Here is a 19,450-nt window from a genome sequence, read left to right on the forward strand (position 1 = left end):
TGTTTCACTCCCCAGATGGCCACAATGGCAGGAGCTGCGCCAATCCAAAGCCAGGAGCCAGGTGTTTCTTCCTGGTCTCCCATGTGGGTGCAGGGGCCCACGGTATAGCAGAGAGCTTGATTGTAATAGGGGCTGCCAGGACTAGAACCTGCTCCCATATGGGATGCAGGTGCCTCAGGCAGAGGATTAACCTACTGTGCCATAGAGCTGGCCCCCTATATGTTTCTTTAACTTGGTATTGTAAGCCAGTCTTAGCACTGTGAATGCATGGTCATCATGGTTGAATTTTTCATTATGAGATCACCAGCTCCAAAAAATATTATAGTTTTTGTGGCAACCATCATGGACATGTATTTTCAGAGATGTCCTAGATTCATCTGATAATTCATTCTTGCAGTTAACAAATACCCTTAATGATTATTTGAGACTTTTCAATTGTTGAAAGTTTTGATGAATAGTTCTATATACATATTTCCTTTAAGAAAATTGTGGTTAGGAAAGAAAAAATAAGATTATTGTGGTAAGTTATATGGTCTTTGATTTCTCTTTTCTGAAATATATTTTTTGTTTTCCTTTTTTTAATGTACTTATAATAGTCTGTTTTAGAGTAATGTCATATTCTCTTTTCACACAATTATTGTTTAAACTAAAATTATTCATTTATTCTTACAGTAATTATAAATGAATTTTATTTCTTCTTAAATTTTTATTCATATAAAAAGAACAGATTTCATGAAGTTTATAGATACAATTCCAGGAAAATGACCACAATTTGCCCCCTCCCTCAATTCCCCCTCTGGCTTTCTTTTTTCTTTAATTTTTTGCAATAACAATTAAAATGTACTTTATAATCACAGATTTAATGCACCAGTAATGACAATGTTCAACAAGTAAAAAATAGGAAAACCATTATTCCACAAGAAGATAGAGAAGGTCATAAACAATGAATATATCAAATGTCAATTTCATTTTTATGCATTTTGTTTGTTGTATCCTACATTAACTCCAACATATAAGAGAAAACATGCATTACCTTTTTTGTCACTGGCTTATTTCACTAAGCATAATGGACTCTAGTTGCATCCATTTTGTTGTAAAAGTTGGGATTGCATTCTTTTTTATGACTGAGTAGTACTCCATTGTGTATATATGCCCTATTTTTATTTCATAATATTTCTTTTTTAAAAAGATTTATTTCTTTATTTGAAAGGCAGAATTACAGAGAGGCAGGGAGAAGTCTTCCTTCTGCTGCTTAACTCCCCAGATGGCTGCAATGGCCGGAGCTGTGTCAATCTGAAGCCAGGAGCCAGGAGCTTCTTCCATGTCTCCAATGTGGGTGTAGGGGCCTAAGGACTTGCGCCATCTTCTACAGTTTTCTCAGGCTGTAGCAGAGAGCTGTATTGGAAATGGGGCAGCTGGGACTCAAACCAGCACCCATATGGGATGCAGGCATTGAAGGCATTGTCTTTACTCACTGCACCACAGCACCAGCCCCTCATAATATTTCTAACTCTTTAGTTTTGTCTTTGATATTATGTGTTTTATCTATGTATCACTAATAACCTTTTTCAATATGAGTCATCATTTATATCAAAACTGTAAATGTCCCTGCAATCTTCATTTACACAAATCTTAAAGCCATCTTAGGTCCCACCAGTTATTCACCTCTTCTTGATGACATTTTTTTAAAAAATGTTTTCTCAATTATTGGGGGACTTTGAATTTTCCTATGATTTTTAAACTACCCAATTGGGTAGTTTAAAAAATCCATGTACCATCATCTTTCATTTATGATTATTCTCAAAGAAATGGGATTGTTTTACCTTCTCTTTATTTCCCATTTTAAATGTAATTTTAATTATGTATTTTTCAGCAACTGCCCTTACAATTGTTTGTCATTCTATTATTACTCTTACCAGATTACTCATTTATTCACACATAATAATCCCTAAGTTATCATGCATACATATTTTCATAATAATCTTAAGCCTTCTGATAATTCACTGTTTTCAGTAATATATTTTTGCTTGTTCTCAATATTTATAAGATTTTGCTTTCTAAGAGTTTCAACAGGAGGATTGTGCCGCATCTTCCTGAAGAAGGTTAAGGACAAAAAGATGCACCTGGAGTTTGCCTGGAGCCCTCTGCACATCTAAGCTCGGGTGGGATCTGGGGTCCTTCGCTGGAAGCCGCTCTTGCTGAATGCAAATAGAAACCAGGCCAGCCCTCCTCAGTGGACAGTTGGTTACCTAGCAGAGGTGTCTCCTACTGAAGGTATCCTTGGCGATACTCTAAGCCATAAAAAGACAACTTGCACCCGTTTGTCTGACATCTACCCTGTCAAGTGTCCATGATGCTGGGTCCCGAGGGAGGTAAAGGCTTTGTGGTCAAGCTCCGTGGCTTGCCCTGCTCCTGCTCTATTGAGGACGTGCAGAACTTCCTGTCTGACTGCATGATTCACGATGGGGCTGCAGGCGTTCATTTTATCTACACTAGAGAAGGCAGGCAGAGTGGTGAGGCATTTGTCGAACTTGAATCAGAAGATGATGTCAAAATGGCCCTGAAAAAAGACAGGTAAAGCATGGGGCACCGGTACATTGAGGTGTTCAAGTCTCACAGAACTGAGATGGATTGGGTGTTGAAGCACAGCGGTCCAAACAGCGCTGACACCACTAATGATGGCTTCGTGCGGCTTCGAGAACTCCCGTTTGGATGCACAAGGGAAGAAATTGTTCAGTTTTTCTCAGGGTTGGAAATCATGCCAAATGGGATCACTTTGCCTGTGGACCCTGAGGGCAAGATTACAGGGGAGGCCTTCGTGCAGTTTGCCTCTCAGGAGCTGGCAGAGAAGGTGCTAGGGAAGCACAAGGAGAGAATAGGGCACAGATATATTGAGGTATTTAAGAGCAGTCAGGAAGAAGTGAGGTCATACTCAGATCCTCCTCTGAAGTTCATGTCTGTTCAGCGACCCGGGCCCTATGACAGGCCTGGCACAGCCTGGAGGTATATTGGCATTGTGAAGCAGGCAGGCTTGGAGAGAATGTGGCCTGGCACCTACAGCGCTGGCTATGGGGGCTATGAGGAGTACAGTGGCCTCAGCGATGGCTACGGCTTCACCACTGATCTGTTTGGGAGAGACCTCAGCTACTGCCTCTCAGGAATGTACGACCACAGATATGGAGACAGCGAGTTCGCAGTGCAGAGCACCACCAGCCACTGCGTCCACATGAGAGGGCTACCATACAAAGCGACCGAGAACGACATCTACAACTTCTTCTCTCCACTTAACCCAGTGGGAGTCCATATTGAGATCTGCCCAGATGGAAGAGTGACGGGTGAAGCTGATGTGGAGTTTGCCACCCACGAAGAAGCTGTGGCAGCGATGTTGAAAGATAGGGCCAATATGCAGCACAGATACATAGAACTCTTCTTGAATTCCACCACAGGGACCAGCAATGGGGCCTACAGCAGCCAGGTGATGCAGGGCATGGGGGTGTCCGCGGCTCAGGCCACCTACAGTGGCCTGGAGAGCCAGTCAGTGAGCGGTTGTTATGGCACTGGCTATAGTGGTCAGAATAGCATGGATGGATATGATTAGTTTTGTAGAAGCATTTGAGTTAATTTCAATCAAATTTTCAGAGGCAGCCAGCAAGCAGTGAAAAAGCAGTGATTACCCTAGAGGAAGCTGTGGGACCCATTTTGCACCATGAGTTTGTGAAATCTGGATTAAAAAATTACCTCTTCAGTGTTTTCTCATGCAAACTTTTCTTCTAGCATGTGATATTGAGTAAAGGAAACTATTTTCTGCTTTTCTCGAGTAACATTTTAGTAGTATCCTTCTGAGTGATGTTATCTGAGTTAAAGTAGTTTAAGTATGCTAAATAGTGGATCTTTTACACCACACCACAGTGAACACCTTGGGGAGATGTACTTTTGTGGAAAACTCAAAGGTGCTAGATCCCTAATTCAAAGAGAAACATTTCTCATGTTTGTTCATTCTAGTTTCTATTTTCATTTAAATCTTTTAGGTTAAGTTTAAGCTTTTTAAAAGTTAGTTTTGAGAATTGAGACACAATACTAATACTGTAGGAATTGGTGAGGCCTTGACTTAAAACTTTCTTTGTACTGTGATTTCCTTTGGGGTGTATTTTGCTAAGTGAAACTTGTTAAATTTTTTGTTAACTAAATTTTTTTCTTAAAATAAAGACTTTTTCACAATAAAAAAAATATTCAACAGAATATTTGTGTCATGTTTTATTTATTACTATTCAGGTAAATGGTGACATATATCATTGATTTATGTTTCCTGGAAAAGATTTCATTTGTTTTCCCCTTTTAATGCATGATGGACTGTTTTTAGCACCTTACCTGACATTGGTTTTGCACACCTCATTCCTTTTTTTTTAAGTTTTCTTTATTTAAAAATCAGAGCTATAGGGATGGGAGGTAGGAGGGGAAGGAAGAAGGGAGGAAGAGGAGAAAGAGAGAAAGGGAGAAAAAGAGAGGAAGAGAGAGGGGAGAGAGAGAGAGGAAAGAAGGAAAGAAAGAAAGAAGGAAAGGAAGGAAGGAAGGAAGGAAGGAAGGAAGGAAGGAAGGAAGGAAGGAAGGAAGGGAGGAAGGAAGGAAGGGAGGAAGGGAGGAAGAGAGAAAGGAAGGAAGGAAGGAAGGAAGGAAGGAAGGAAGGAAGGAAGGGAGGAAGGAAGGAAGGGAGGGAGGAAGGAAGGAAGGGAGAGACCATCCATCTGCTGTTTCACTTCTCAGATGGCTGCAACAGCTAATTCTGATCCAGGTTGAAGGCTAAGAATTTCATCTAGTTCTCCCACAAGGATGGCAAGGGTCTAAACCCTTAGGCCACCTTCCACTCCTTTTCTCAGGTCATTAGCAGAGAGTTAGATCAGATGTGGGACATCTGCCCATACAGGATGCTGGCATCACAGGTAGTGTCTTGACTTATTAAACCATAAATTTAGCCTCCACTCTTGTTAACAAATTGCTTATTTTTCTCACAGTGATCACAATATTATTTTACTGCATTTGCATCTCTTTATCATTCTAGTTTATACCTTAGCATTATACGTATTACCTTTGTGTGTCATAGTATCTAGAAACCAGAGCATTCCATGTTATCTTGTTCATTGTGATTTTATCAATGCTGTGAAATTATAACTACCTCACAACCTTTATGTACTCATTTTTTTCAGATCAATTTAATGTGATACCTGGCTGTTAACTCTTTATAGGTAGCATTTTGCAGATATTGTTGATATTTTGGGGGATCAAAATGTACCTCTTATTATTGAAAGTAACATAGTTCTACATAGTCAAGGCTTTTAGTTTTTTAAAGATTTATTTTAAGGGCAGAGTGGAAAAGAAAGATGGAGGAGGAAAATTCCATGTATTTGTGCACCCATCTAATTGCCACAGCAACTGGGACTGAGCCAGGCCTAAGCCAGGAGCCAGAAACCCCATCTGGAGCTTTGATGTGGATGGCAGGAAATGGATTATTTAGGCCATAATCTTATGCCTCCAAGGTACATTAGCAGAAAGCTGGATCAGTAATGTAGAATAGATTGTACTTCTACCAGGCATCACAGTGATTGATAAGAGCAAGCCCATTGGCTTAATCCACTGTACCAGAACATCATCCCCCAGACATGCTTATTTTACTTATGTAAAATGGTATGATCTTTGGTATAAATATGTTGGATTTTCTAGCATTCATTTTTAGTTTAACAGTAACAATCTGTGCTTCTGTAACTGTATTAGATTATTTTTATTTCTCCCAAGTTATTTTTCTTACATTGATAATAATTTGCTTTTCATAATTGCATGACTTTTTAAACTATAGCTATTATCGGGGGTGGTGCTGTGGCTCACTTGGTTAATCCTCCTCCTGAAGCTCCAGCATTCCATATGGGTGCTGGTTCTAGTCATGGTTGCTTCTCTTCCAATCCAGCTTTCTTCTGTGGCCTGGGAGGGCAGTGGAGGATGGCCTAAGTGGTTAGGCCCCTGAACCTGCATGAGAGACCAGGAGGAAGTACCTGGCTCCTGGCTTCAGATCAGTGCAGTGCCAGCTTTAGCAGCCATTTGGGGAGTGAACAGAAGGAAGACCTTTCTTTCTGTCTCTCTCTCTGTCTATAACTCTACCTGTCAAATAAATTGTAAAAATTATATCTATTATCAGTACATATTTTAATGTCTTAATGTGAGCAAGCCCAACACTATGTGTTTAGCTTGGTTAGCATTTTGTGAAGTCATCAACACACTCAAATTCTGTAGGTTTCCAGTTAACTCTCACGTACATAGTTTCTCACAGATATGTTAGTTCTAAATTTTGCCTTTGATTTTTAAAACTTCCACACTGTAATTCAAGATATGTGAACCTTTCCTTTCATATATTATAGAACATGACATGATCTGTGTTATTTAAATTTTGGGATTTTTTCATAATTTCTGTTATTGATATAATTGTGTTGAACAATTTATCAGAAAGTTCCCTATGTTTAGTTTTCACACCATTATTTCCCCTTTCAAATTACACATTACTTCACACAGTAACCATAACGTATCTTATTTCATAGTGTGTGTTAATTTTTACTTGTGTCTGTAATCAAAACATATGTTTTTATAACACATTCATCACTTTTTATTTTTACTTTACTTTTTAACTTGTTGTTATAACCCGTGTATCACTAACATTCTAGTAAGCCAGTGGTGATACAGTGACTTTGTTTCAGACTTGCTTTGCATTTTCACTGCTCGAAGCTCTGTGAGTCCTCCTGGGAAATTCATGTGTATACAGGAGTCCTAGGCCAGGTGTATTTACTCTTCCTTTCTAATTGACACATTTTTACCTTTTCCAGATTTTTATCATTGGCATATGAAATTTTCCATCATACATTCTAGACACTGCTATATGTCCTGTAATATACCATGTAACTTGGAAAGATCTCATCATGATTTTAGGTACTCCATTTAAAAATTTTTTTTACATTTTTTTTATTTTAAAGATAGATTTAGATACATACAGACAGAGGGAGAGACAGAGGGAAAGATGTTTCATCTACTAGTTCACTCCCCAAGTCTTCACTATGGCTGGAGCAGAGCCTATTCAAAGCCAATAGCAAAGAACTTCTCTAGGTCCCCCAAACAGGTTCAGAGGCTTATGTTCTTGTCCCATTCTCTCTACTGCTTTCCCAGGCCATAACAGAAAGCTGGATTAGAAGACTAGCAGCCAGGACATGAACTAGGACACATCTGGGATGCTAGCACCACTGGCAGAGGCCTAGCCTACTACACTTCAGCACCAGGCCCTAAGAAATACATTAAACTTCCTTGTAACAGACACTTTTTCACCAAATACCTTTATGCTTGCTAATTAATATTACTCCAACCAAGTTATTCAGTTTTACTTTCCATTTTAGAAAAATATTTTAGGAGCCAGTGCTGTGGCACAGTAGGTTAATGTTCTGGCCTGAAGTGCCAGCATCCCATATATGTGCCGGTTCAAGTCCTGGCTGCACCACTTCTGATCAAGCTCTCTGCTATGGCCTGGGAAAGCAGTAGAAAGTGGCTCAAGTCCTTGGGCCCCTGCACCTGTGTGGGAGACCCAGAGGAAGCTCCTGGCTCCTGGCTTCAGATTGGCACAGCTCCAGCCATTGAAGCCACCTGGGGAGTGAACCAGTGGATGGAAGATCTCTCTCTCTCTCCCTCTCTCTCTCTCTCTCTCTCTGCCTCTCCTCTCTCTGGGTAACTCATAAACAATTTAAAAAAAAAGAGAGGGAGCCCCTGCACCCGAGGTTCAGCGCCCTGTTCTTTAAAAAAAAAAAAAGAACGAAAATATTTTATGTAGTGAATATTTTATGTAGTGTTTTTGCTATTGTGTTTGAATTTATTGCTCTCTCTCTCTCCCCCCTCCACTCCCTTTCTCTGTCTCTCTACTTTAAATGAGTGCCACTACTATGAATCTGTGGCCATCTTGCTTGATTTTTCATTGTGATGTGATCAGGTCATTCAAAATTCTGAAAGCTGTCCTGGCAACATTCATGTGCACAGTATCTAGGGTCAGTTTAGTCTTTTACACCTTCAAAGTCACTTATTTTAAACCTAGTTGACTTTTATGATTACAAAGTTATCATTCACAGAAATTTTCCAAACTGTAGCCACAGATACACTTTCTCTTAAAATTATTAAAGTAGATGGAATGATCTCTGGTTGTTTTACATTCATTGATTTTTATTTTTTATTTCACTTCAAATTTAATTATAATTACTGTTTTCACCAAATCCCCTCATATCTACTTTTTAATAGAATTTATGGGGTTGTAAATTAACCTGCAGTTTTAGAAATTTTGCAAAGCATACTTCTAGATATTAGGATGATTTCCTTAAGTTCATTTTCTTAAGTGATTTGATCATTCATTGATTCAATGTATTGAGAATTTTTTTATATTTCTTTTTTAAGTATAGTTGAATATCTTTTTACACCAAATACTCCTATTTTGACTTGTCACCCTGTTATTTCTCATATTGCATTACTAATTTTTTAAAGATTTTTGTTTATTTGACAGGTAGAGTTACAGACAGTAAGAGAGACAGAGAGAAAGATCTTCCTTCCATTGGTTCACTCCCCAAATGGCCGCCACGGCCAGAGCTACACCATCGTGCTGACCACTGCATTACTAAATTTTGCTCACTAAATCTCTATATTAGTTAAAACATTTCATAGCATGAGCATCTACATTATTGTTTGGTTTTGAAAGATATTTTTCTCATGTTGAAAAAGGTTATGTAGACACATTATTCATTCAATAATATTTTACAACAAATGAGAATTGTATTGAGGCTACAGGACCAAGGGTTCTGGCAGGGCATCCCTGTATAGGCAGAGCCATAAATGACCATATTGGGCTGGAAGTTTTTCTGTTTGTTTATTTTTAAATATTTATTTATTTATTTGACAGGCAGAGTGGACGGTGAGAGAGAGAGACAAAAGTCTTCCTTTGTCATTGGTTCACCCTCCAATGGCAGCCTCTGTGGCCAGCACATTGTGCTGATCTGAAGCCAGGAGCCAGGTGCTTCTGGACTTGAGCCATTCTCCACTGCCTTCCCAGGTGACAGCAGAGAGCTGGCCTGGAAGAGGGGCAACTGGGACAGAATCCGGCACCCCAACTGGGACTAGAACCCAGTGTGCCAGTGCCACAGGTGGATGATTAGCCTATTGAGCCACAGCACCAGCTCTTAAACATTTATTTAGTTTTTTAGATATTTTTATTTTGATAGCCAGAGTCATAGATAGGAAGAGGGAAATATAGAGGAAGAGAGAAATGGCCACAGTGACTGGGATTGGGTCTGGCTGAAGTCAGGAGACAAGAGCTTCTTATAGGTCTCCCACATAAGTGCAGAGGCTTTAGAATTTGGGACATTTCCATGGTTTTTCTAAGCACATTAGTGGAGAGGCAGATCTGAAATGGACTCCTGAAGCTCAGAACTATGCCCATGTGGGATGGTGGCATCACAGGAGGTAGAGATAATTGATATGGCTGCATTTTTCTTGTGACAGTTGGCATCACACAGATGTAGTTGAGTTTAACACTTGAGGCAGATCATGTCACATTTGTGTGTGTGTATATATATATATTATACAAAAAGAAAATGATTTGTTTATCCAGTCAATAATTAATGAACATCTCAGTTGATTCCATATCTTAGCTATTGTGAACTGAGCTGCAATGGAATGGGAGTACAGATAACTCTTTCATATTCCAATTTTTTTCTTTACTTGATTTGCAGAAATTCCTAGGAGTGCAATGGCTGGGTCATATGGTACATCTGTGTTCAGATTTTAGAGATATCTCCATGCTGTCTTATACAGTGGTTGGAGAAGTTTACATTCCTACCAACAGTGGATTAGTGTACCTTTTTCCCCACATCCTCATGAACATTTGTTGTTTGTTATTTTCTGTATGAGAATCATTCTAACTGTGGTGAAGTGAAACTCATTGTCATTTTGAATTGCATTTCCCTGATACCTGGTGATTTTTTTCAAGTGTCTTTTGGCCATATTAATTTCCATTCTTGACAAATGACTGTTCAAGTCCTTTGCCCAATTCTTAACTGGATTGTTTGTTTTGTCATTGTTGAGTTTCTTGATTTCTTTATAGATTCTGGATATTAACCCTTTATCAGCTGCATAGTTTCCAGCTATTTTCTTTCATTCTGTCAATTGCCTCTTTACTGTGCTAAGTGTTTTGTTTGCAATACAGAAGCATCTCAGCTTGAAGTAATCCTATTTGTCAATTTTAATTTTGATTGTCTGTGGTATTTGGGGTCTTTTCCAGTAAGTCTTTGCCCATGCCAATGTCTTGAAGAATTTCCTCAGTGTTTCCTAATAATTAGATTTTATCAGTTTATAGATTTAGATCTTTGATCCATTTTGAGTAGATTTTTGTGCAAGGCCTAGGTTGTGGACTTGTAGCGTACTGCTGAACATGGAGATCCAGTTTTCCCAGCACTATTTGTTGTTGAGACTGTCCTTGTTCTGAGGATTGATTTTAGCTCCTTTGCATGGATTGATTTCTGGAACTTCTATTCTGTTTCATTGGCCTCTACCTGTCTGTTTTAGTACAAGCACCAAACTGTTTTGGTTATAACTACACTGTAGTATGACCTGAAATCTAATATTGTGATTCCTTTGACTATTTTTGTTGTATAAGATTGATTTAGCTATTTGGGGTCTCTTGTGTTTCATATGAATAATAGCATCATTTTTCCTAGTTATGAGAAGAATGTCTTTGGTATTTTGATTTGGATTGCATGGAATATATAAATTGCTTTCAGTGGTATGGACATTTTGAAAATATTGATTGTTCTAATCCATGAAAATGGAAGATGTGTCCATTTTTATGTCTTTGTCTAATTATTTAATTTTTTTATAATTTTTGAAATAGAGATATTTGTCAACTTTGGTTAAATTTATAATAAAGTATTTATACTTTGAAGCTATTGTAAAAGATTTATCTTAAAATTACATTCTGAACATGGTACTATGTATACAAAGGTTATTGTTTTTTGCATGTTAATTGTATATCTGTTGTTACATTTCCTTTTTCATCTCTGATTTTATTGATTTGGCTCTTCTCCATCTTTTTTGATTAGCCACATCAATGCCGTGTGTCAGTTTTATTTTTTCAGAAAACCATCTTTTCGTTTTACTGATCTTTTATAATTTTTTGCTCATTTTTGCTTATGTCTTCTCTAAGTTGTATATTTCCTCCTAATTTGGCATTTAGTTGCTGTTTTTCTAGGTCCATGAAATACATAGATTGACATTTATTTCCAAATTTCTTGATGTAGGCAACAATTGCTATAAATTTCCCTATTAACACTGCTTTTCCTATATCCATAAATTTTCATATGATGTATTATCATCTTCATTCATTTTTTATTTTTTCTCTTTTGATTGTATCTATGACAAACCATTTATTTAGGAGATGTTGCTCTCTCTCCATGGGTTTTCATGTAATCTAGAAATTCTTGAGTTGTTAATTTCTAGCTTCATTATATTGTGGTCAGAGAAGATGCATTGTATGATTCTGATTTTTTGATTTTGCTTAATTTTTATTTTGGCCTAGTGTATGGTCTATCCTAGGGAAGATTCCATGCACTGAAATGAGAATGTATATTGTGCAACTGTAGAGTGAAAACCTCTGAAGATAACAGGTCTATTTGGTCCATAATTTGATCCATAATCTCTGTTAAGTGTATTGTTTCTTTATTGAATTTCCGTCCATTAATTTAAGTGGGATGTTGAAGTCCCCCATTACTATTGTATCAGCACATGCCTCCCTTTAGATACATTAACACTTCTTTTAAATAGGCAGGTGCCCTATAATTGGGCACATACACATTTCTTGAAGTCCAATTTTCCTGTTGAATTGATCTCATTGCATAACACATTTCTCTTTCTGTTTTAACAATTCCTGTGGTGAAGTTTATTTTGTCTGATATTAGGATGGTTACACCAGCTTGTTTTTGCTTTCTGTTAGTATGGGATAGCTTTCTCCATTCTTTAACTTTCAGTCTGGATGGATCTTTGTTGTGAGATGTGTTTCTTGTAGGCAGCAATTACATGGCTTTTGAATGTAAAAGATACATTAAGTTTGTATCATTTAGCTGTAAATTTGAGGCTGTTTAACATTCAAGGTTAATATTGATCAGAAATGACTTGGCTTTGCCAGTTTTCTATAAATATTCCTATTGTTGTTGGATTTCTATTGTAGTTTTACAGGGAGATTTTCTCCATTTACATTCTTTCATAATGTTGACTGTCTTTCTGTTTCTGTGTATAGCAGACATGTAAGCATTTTTTGTAAGGTTGGACAAGTGTCAAATTCTTTCAATTCCTGTTTGCTATGGAATGTCATTATTTCATTGTATTTCATAAATGAGAGCATTACATGATATAGTATTCTGGGTTGACAATTTTATTCTCTTATGACTTGAGCTATATCTTTCAATTCTCTCTTAACCTGTAGAGTTTCTGATGAGAAGTCAGCTGTGATTCTAATTGGAGATCCTCTGAAAGTAATCTGAAATTTCTCTGATACACATTTTAGAATTTATTTTTGTCTTTTACTGTGGAAAGTTTGACTATGATGTGTCTTGCTGAGGATCTTTTCTGGTCATTTCTATTATGAGTTCTATTTGCTTTCTTTTATTGAGTGTCTCTTTCTTTCTCCAAATTGGGGGAGTTTTCTGTAATTCTTTCACTAAATAGGCCTTCTGGCCCATTTTCTCTTTCCAGACTTTCAGGAAATCCTAAGCACCATACATTGTGCCATTTGATAGTATACCATAAATCTCCAACATTACCTCTAATTTTTCTAATTTCTTCAGTTTTTATCTGACTGTGAAATTTCCAGGAATTGTCTTTCAACTCAGATATTCTTTCTTCTGCCTCAGCAATTCTGTTTTTAATGCTTTCTACCATATTTTTAATTTGATCTATTGAATTCTATATTTCTTTTTTAAAAAGATTTATTTTATTTATTTGAAAAATAGAGTTACAGAGAGAGGTAGAGACAGAGAGGTCTTGCATCTGCTGCTTTACTCCTTAGATGGCTGCAATGGCTAGAGCTGTGCCAATCTGAAGCCAAGAGCCAAAAGCTTCTTCTAGTCTCTCACATAGGTCCAGGGGCCCAAGGACTTGGGCCATCCCCTACTGCTATCTCAGGTCATAGCATAGAGCTGGATCAGAAGAGGAGCAGCAGGCACTAGAACTGGCACCCATATAGGATGCCAGTGCTTCAGGCCAGGGCTTTAACCCACTACACCACTGCGCAGGCCCCTGAATTCTTTATTTCTAATATTTCATTTTGATTTCTCTTTAAATATCAATTTCATGGGAAAATTTCAGTCATGTCATGTATGAATTTCTTTAAATCATTAATTTGGTTCTGGTTACTTTTGAGTAATCCTGTGTGTAATCTTTGGAATTTAATTTCTGGCATTTCATCAATCCCTTCATCTTCATATTCTAGTATTGAAATGTTTTTGTGTTCCTTTGTGGATGAGGTCATGTTGTCTTCTTACTCTTGTTTCTTCAATTTCCTCATTTATGTTAGGCATTTGTGGAGATACTTGTTTTTCCCTCTTATCACTTTTATTTTTGAACTGTGCATCTGTGGCTTAGTGGAATGTTTGTACTTTCAGTGAATGCCCTTATGTGTGCTGGGTGTGGCCAGGGAGTTCTGGTCAGTGCTTCATGGTGGGGCACATATCAAGGGTAAATCTCTTATTGATAACAGAAGGTAGGCAATGATCACCTCTGTTAGTGTGATCACATCTTTACCTCCTCTCCTCTAAGGTGATCAATGCCTGGGTCTTAACCCCAAGTGGGTGTAACATTCATGTGCACTGCCATGTGAACTGCTCAAATGAGCTACACATCCTTCATTCCAAGTTTATATCCTATTGCAGCGATTGGTCTGAGGTAACCAGGGAGCTCTGAGCATGTGGAGTCTCACAGAATGATTGCCCAGAGGCCCAGCTACAACATGTGCCCTCCCCTACCACCAGAGTTCCCACAGTCTTAACACACAAGCTCCCACAGTCATTGGGTGTGGAGGGTCCACTCTGCCTCACCAGATGTTTTGACCCGGAGTGACAGACATTCCTTGAGCCAGCTGTCTGTGGGTGCTCCTCTTAGGTGGCTTGAGCCCCATAGTCTGTGGTATATTAGGAGCATGGGGTCCTCACACAATCTTTTTGGGTGCCCAGCCCACTATCGGTCTTCCCCAATCAGGCTCAAAGTCAGTGATGACCATGGATTTTCCCCTCTATTTAGAATCACTGGATTTTATGTGTACACAAGAGCCACTGACTGAATATTGCTGTCTCCCCACCATTGCTGGCAGTACTGCTTAGGAGATGCCATCCTGTCTCATCCAGCTCTGAGTATGTGCATCAAGGCTTCCATAGCAGCTACTTTAGCCTAAAATGGCACCCTCCTCCCCTAATTGCAGCAGGCACCATGGTGGGAGGGGGTGAAATGAGTCAAACATGCCCTTTCCATTTCCACTGGGACCAAGGTTACCTTCTAATGTTTGGGGCTCCTGGATAAATTCACACTGGCTAAATCACCAGGATCTTCATTAGGGTTCCCACGTAGAGGATAGGGGCCCAAACACTTGGGCCAACTTCCACTGTTTTTTTCTACATCATTATCAGGGAGCTGTATTGTAATTGAGGCAGTCAAGACATGAGTCACCACCCAGTTTGGATGCCAGTATCACAGGCATCAGTTTTACCTGCTTTGCCACAATGCACACCCCTCCACTCACTTTTACAATTTCCTAAGTTAGCACTATCCCCATATCCTTCAATGAGGTTGCTTCATACATTTAGAATACATTATTGCTGAACTCCCTGACATTATATATTTTTAATCTATAGACTTTAAAGAGCTACAGATTTGGACAGACTCATAGCGTAATATCATCCTCCAGGATAGTTTCAACACTCTAACACTTCCCTGTGCTTCACATACACATCATTTTTCCTCCATATGTCACAAACACTAATTTGTTTCCCATAATTTGGTTTTACCCTTTCACATAGAAACACACATTTAAAGATTCCAACTGGATATCTGTGACATGATAGCTATTGAATACAATTAAATTGTATGGGTGTCCTGGAGTCTATTTTATATGCATCTATAAAAACACATTGATGCCTTATGATTTTTTTTGGACAGGTAGAGTGGACAGTGAGAGAGACAGAGAAAAAGTTCTTCCTTTTACCGTTGGTTCACCCTCCAAAGGCTGCTGTGGCCGGCGCACCGCACTGATCCAATGGCAGGAGCCAGGTACTTCTCCTGGTCTCCCATGGGGTGCAGGGCCCAAGGACTTGGGCCATCCTCCACTGCACTCCCTGGCCACAGCAGAGAGCTGGCCTAGAAGAGGGGCAACTGGGACAGAATCCGGTGCCCCGACCAGGACTAGAACCCGGTGTGCCAGCGCTGCAAGGTGGAGGATTAGCATAGTGAGCTGCGGCGCCAGCCGATGCCTTATGATTTTTAAGAGTCATTTGAAAGGTAGATTTACACAGAGAGGACACACACACACACATACACACAAAGAAAGAGAGAGAGGGAGAGAGAGAGGGGGGGGAGAGAGAGAACTCCCATCCACTGGTTCACTCCCCAAAATGGCCACAAAGGCTGGGGCTGTGCCACGGCCAAGTCAGGAAGCATAAGCTTCCCCTGGATCTCCCAATGTTTGCAGGAGACCAAGGACTTGTTTCATCTTCTACTGCTTCCCCAGGTTGCACCAGCAGGGAGCTGAATTGGAAATGGAGTAGCCAGAACTCAAATTGGTGCCCATATATGATGCCAGCACTGCAGGTCGTGGCTTAACTTGCTGAACTACAGTGCAGACCCCAACTTTTGATCCTTAATGGTCATGAAGTGGGCATCCGCATTTGCATGCATGAAAGCTGTAGTGTTGACTCAAATTTTTGAATCACCAAGATAACTCCCTAGCTATACAATTGCATGATCCTCATTCAAGCCATTTTAAAATCAACCTAGGAAGCAGTTCAACTGTGGGGAATTCATTTGGCATATTGGTGAAGATACCACTTTGGGCATAGTTCCTGGGTTAAACTCCTGGCTTCACCTCTGATTCCTCCTTCATTTTAGTACAGACCCTGGTTTGCAGCAGGTGATGATTCAAGTAGTTGGGTCCTTGACCCCAATCTGGGAGATCCTGATTGAGTTCCCTGCTCCTTTCTTTGGTCTGGCCCAGCCTTGGATGTTGTGTGTATTGGGTTTGAACTAGCAGTTGGGTGATCTTACTCTATTTCTGTGTCTCTATGTCTCCCTGTATTTTAAATAGAGATTCTAAATAAGTAAAAAATGTTAAAAAATGGGGCTAGCACTATGGCAAAATGAGTTATGCTGCCACCTGCAACACAGGCATCCCATATGGGCACCAATTAGATTCCCAGATGCATCTCTTCCTATCCAGCTCACTGTAATGAGCCTGGGAAAGAGTAGAAGATGGCCCAAGTACTTGGGCTCCTGCACCTGTGTGAGAAACTTGGATGAACACCTGGTTCCTGTATTCAGTCTTGCCCAGCCCTGGCTGTTGTAGACATTGGAGGAGTGAATCATCAGATGGAAGATCTCATTGTCTCATACTTTCTTTCTGTAACTCTGCCTTTCAAAAGATATTAAAAGTGAAAAATATTAGAAACTCCCTGACTGAAATCTGAGTTGCTTTACCATGCTGCACTTCTGTCAGCAGTGAACATGATTCCTATTTGTGGCCAACTTTTTGTGTCATCAAATATTTGAATTTTTCTACTTGTAATGTATATGTGCTGATATCTTAGTGTGATTTTCATTTGCAATTTCCTAATAATATATTATGGTAAGCATCTTTCCATATTTTTATTGGAATTGATGATGTAATATAGTTTGGTTCTTTCTTGGATATTTACCCCGTTTCAGATTGGGTGCATATTTTTATAGGTTTGTTTTAAGGATATATTATTATGGCCAGCACCACGGCTCAATAGGCTAATCCTCTGCCTGCAGCATGGCACACTGGGTTCTAGTCCTGGTTGGGGCACCGGAGTCTGTCCTGGTTGCCCCTCTTTCAGGCCAGCTCTCTGCTATGGCCCGGGAGTGCAGTGGAGGATGGCCCAAGTCCTTGGGAGACCAGGAGAAGCACCTGGCTCCTGGCTTCATATCAGCGCGATGTTCTGGCTGCAGCACGCTGGCCACGGCGGTCATTGGAGGGTGAACCAACGATAAAAGGAAGACCTTTCTCTCTGTCTCTCTCTCTCACTGTCTACTCTGCCTGTCAAAAAAAAATTGGGGGTATATTATTACAACAACCTCTTAAGGAAATCTTATTAATATAAATAGAACAGATTTCATGCATTTCATAGGTAACAATTTATTTCTCTCCTTCAGTCCTCCTCCTACCTTCCTTTGTTTTTTGCTTTTATAATTTTTGTAAAAACATAATTTCAGCATGCTCAATAATCTTTGGCTTAATGCACCACTAAACATAATATTCAACAAGTAACAAGTGTTAAGTCCACAGTTCCACAGGAGTATAAAGAGCTAAAAAAAATCAAATAAGAATGTGTTCATTTCATCCCTATACCTTTTTTGTATCCTATGTAACTACCACATATCAGAGAAAATATATAATATGTGTCTTTTGAGGAATAAATTATTTCAGTAAGCATAATAGTTCCAGTTTCACCCATTTTAACGTGAAAGAGGATTTTACTCATTTTTATGGCTGTGTAGTATTCCATAGAGTGTGTGTGTGTGTGTATGTGTGTGTATACACCATGTTTTATTTATTCCGTCATCACTTGATGGACAACTGGATTAATTTTGTATCTTAGCTCTTGTAAATTGACCTGCAATAAACATGGGGTTACAAATAACTATTTTATATGCTCATTTCATTTGATTTGGGTAAATTCCCAGGACGGGGATGGCTATGTTTTATGGTAGATCTATTTTCAGATTTCTGAGGTACATTCATATTGGCTTCCATAATGGTTGTACTAGTTTACATTGCCTTTAGTGGTGGGTTGAGGTAACTTTTCTCCACATCCTTACCAGCATTATTTTTTATTTTTTTAAAATATTTATTTTATTTATTTGAAAGAGAGTTACAGAGGTAGAGAGAGAGAGAGGTCTTCTGTCCTCTGGTTCACTCTCCAGATGGCTGTGATGGCCGGAGCTGTGCTGATCCAAAGCCAGGAGCCAGGAGCTTCCTCTGGGTCTCCCATGTGGGTGCAGGGGCCCAAAGACTTGGGCCATCCTTCATTGCCATCCCAGGAAATAGCAGAGAGCTGGATCAGAAGTGGAGCATCTGGGACCCTAACCAGCACCCATACAGGATGCCAGCACTTCTGGCCAGGGTGCTAATCAGCTGCACCACAGCACTGGCCCTTATTTTTCATTTTTGAATGATAGCCATTCTAACTGGGGTGAGGTGAAACCTCATTGTGGTTTGTTTGTTTTTGACAGAGTTAGAAAGAGAAAGAAAGAGACAGAGAGAAAGGTCTTCCTTTTTCCATTGGTTCACCCCCCAAGTGGCCGCTACAGCCGACACACCACGCTGATCCAAAGCCAGGAGCCAGGTGCTTCCTCCTGTTCCTCCTGTTCTCCCAAGTGGGTGCAGGGCCCAAGAACCTGGGCCATCCTCCACTGCACTCCTGGGCCACAGCAGAGAGCTGGACTTGCATTTTCCTGATGGCTAGTGATCCTGGACATTTTTTCATATATCTGTTGGCCATTTATATTTCATCCTTTGAAAAATGCCTATTCATGTCATTTGCCTATTTCCAAACTACAATTGTTTTGTTTTTATTGACTTTCTTCAGCTTTTTCCAGATTCTGAATATTAATCCTTTATCATATACATAGTTAGCAAATAATTTTGCTTGTTGGCCAATTCACCTTATTGAGCATTTCCTTTGTTGTGTAGAATCTTAAATTGTTATGATCCTGTAACTTTTTTTTTATTTGATTGTGTTTTTGGGGTCTTTTTTTTGCCTATGTCAATGCCTTGCAGTGTTTCCTCAAACAGTCTTTTAGCTCAATTATGACATAGATGCATTGTTTAATTCAAATCTGTCTTGTCACTTTTTAAAAGCATCTTTCAAAAAAAGTATTTTTAACTGTCACACAGTTCCTAATTTTTTTGCTATTCTTGTTTAGGAGCTATGTCATTGGTGTAACACTGAAAGCAAATTATCAAACATGGGTCATACTTTTTGATGTAGACATTTTATTTTTTTACATTGTTAAGGATATGACTCATTTTGATTTAAATTATGTAAAGTTTATATCTATGATCATTTTTGCATGTTTGTCCAATAACTTTAGGTGAATTTTTTATGTTCTTTAGATT

At 39.1% G+C, this 19,450-nt stretch overlaps 1 protein-coding gene across 1 annotated transcript; it reads left to right on the plus strand.

Moving 5' to 3' along the window:
• The first annotated feature begins 2,133 nt into the window (after positions 1 to 2,133).
• LOC149119368 (heterogeneous nuclear ribonucleoprotein F-like) lies at positions 2,134 to 3,785 on the plus strand. Its single transcript, XM_089325163.1, has one exon. The coding sequence runs from the start codon at positions 2,582 to 2,584 to the stop codon at positions 3,596 to 3,598; it is 1,017 nt and encodes a 338-aa protein (XP_089181289.1). The 5' UTR covers positions 2,134 to 2,581; the 3' UTR covers positions 3,599 to 3,785.
• The last annotated feature ends 15,665 nt before the right edge of the window (positions 3,786 to 19,450 follow it).

This window comes from Oryctolagus cuniculus, chromosome Y (assembly GCF_051225735.1).
Source record: "Oryctolagus cuniculus isolate XC-2025 breed Fujian yellow rabbit chromosome Y, ASM5122573v1, whole genome shotgun sequence".
In the NCBI taxonomy this organism is placed as follows: Eukaryota; Metazoa; Chordata; class Mammalia; order Lagomorpha; family Leporidae; genus Oryctolagus; species Oryctolagus cuniculus.

Coding starts and splice junctions, on each gene's coding strand:
- LOC149119368 (XM_089325163.1), top strand. CDS start 2,582: ATGGGGCACCGGTACATTGAGGTGTTCAAGTCTCACAGAACTGAGATG.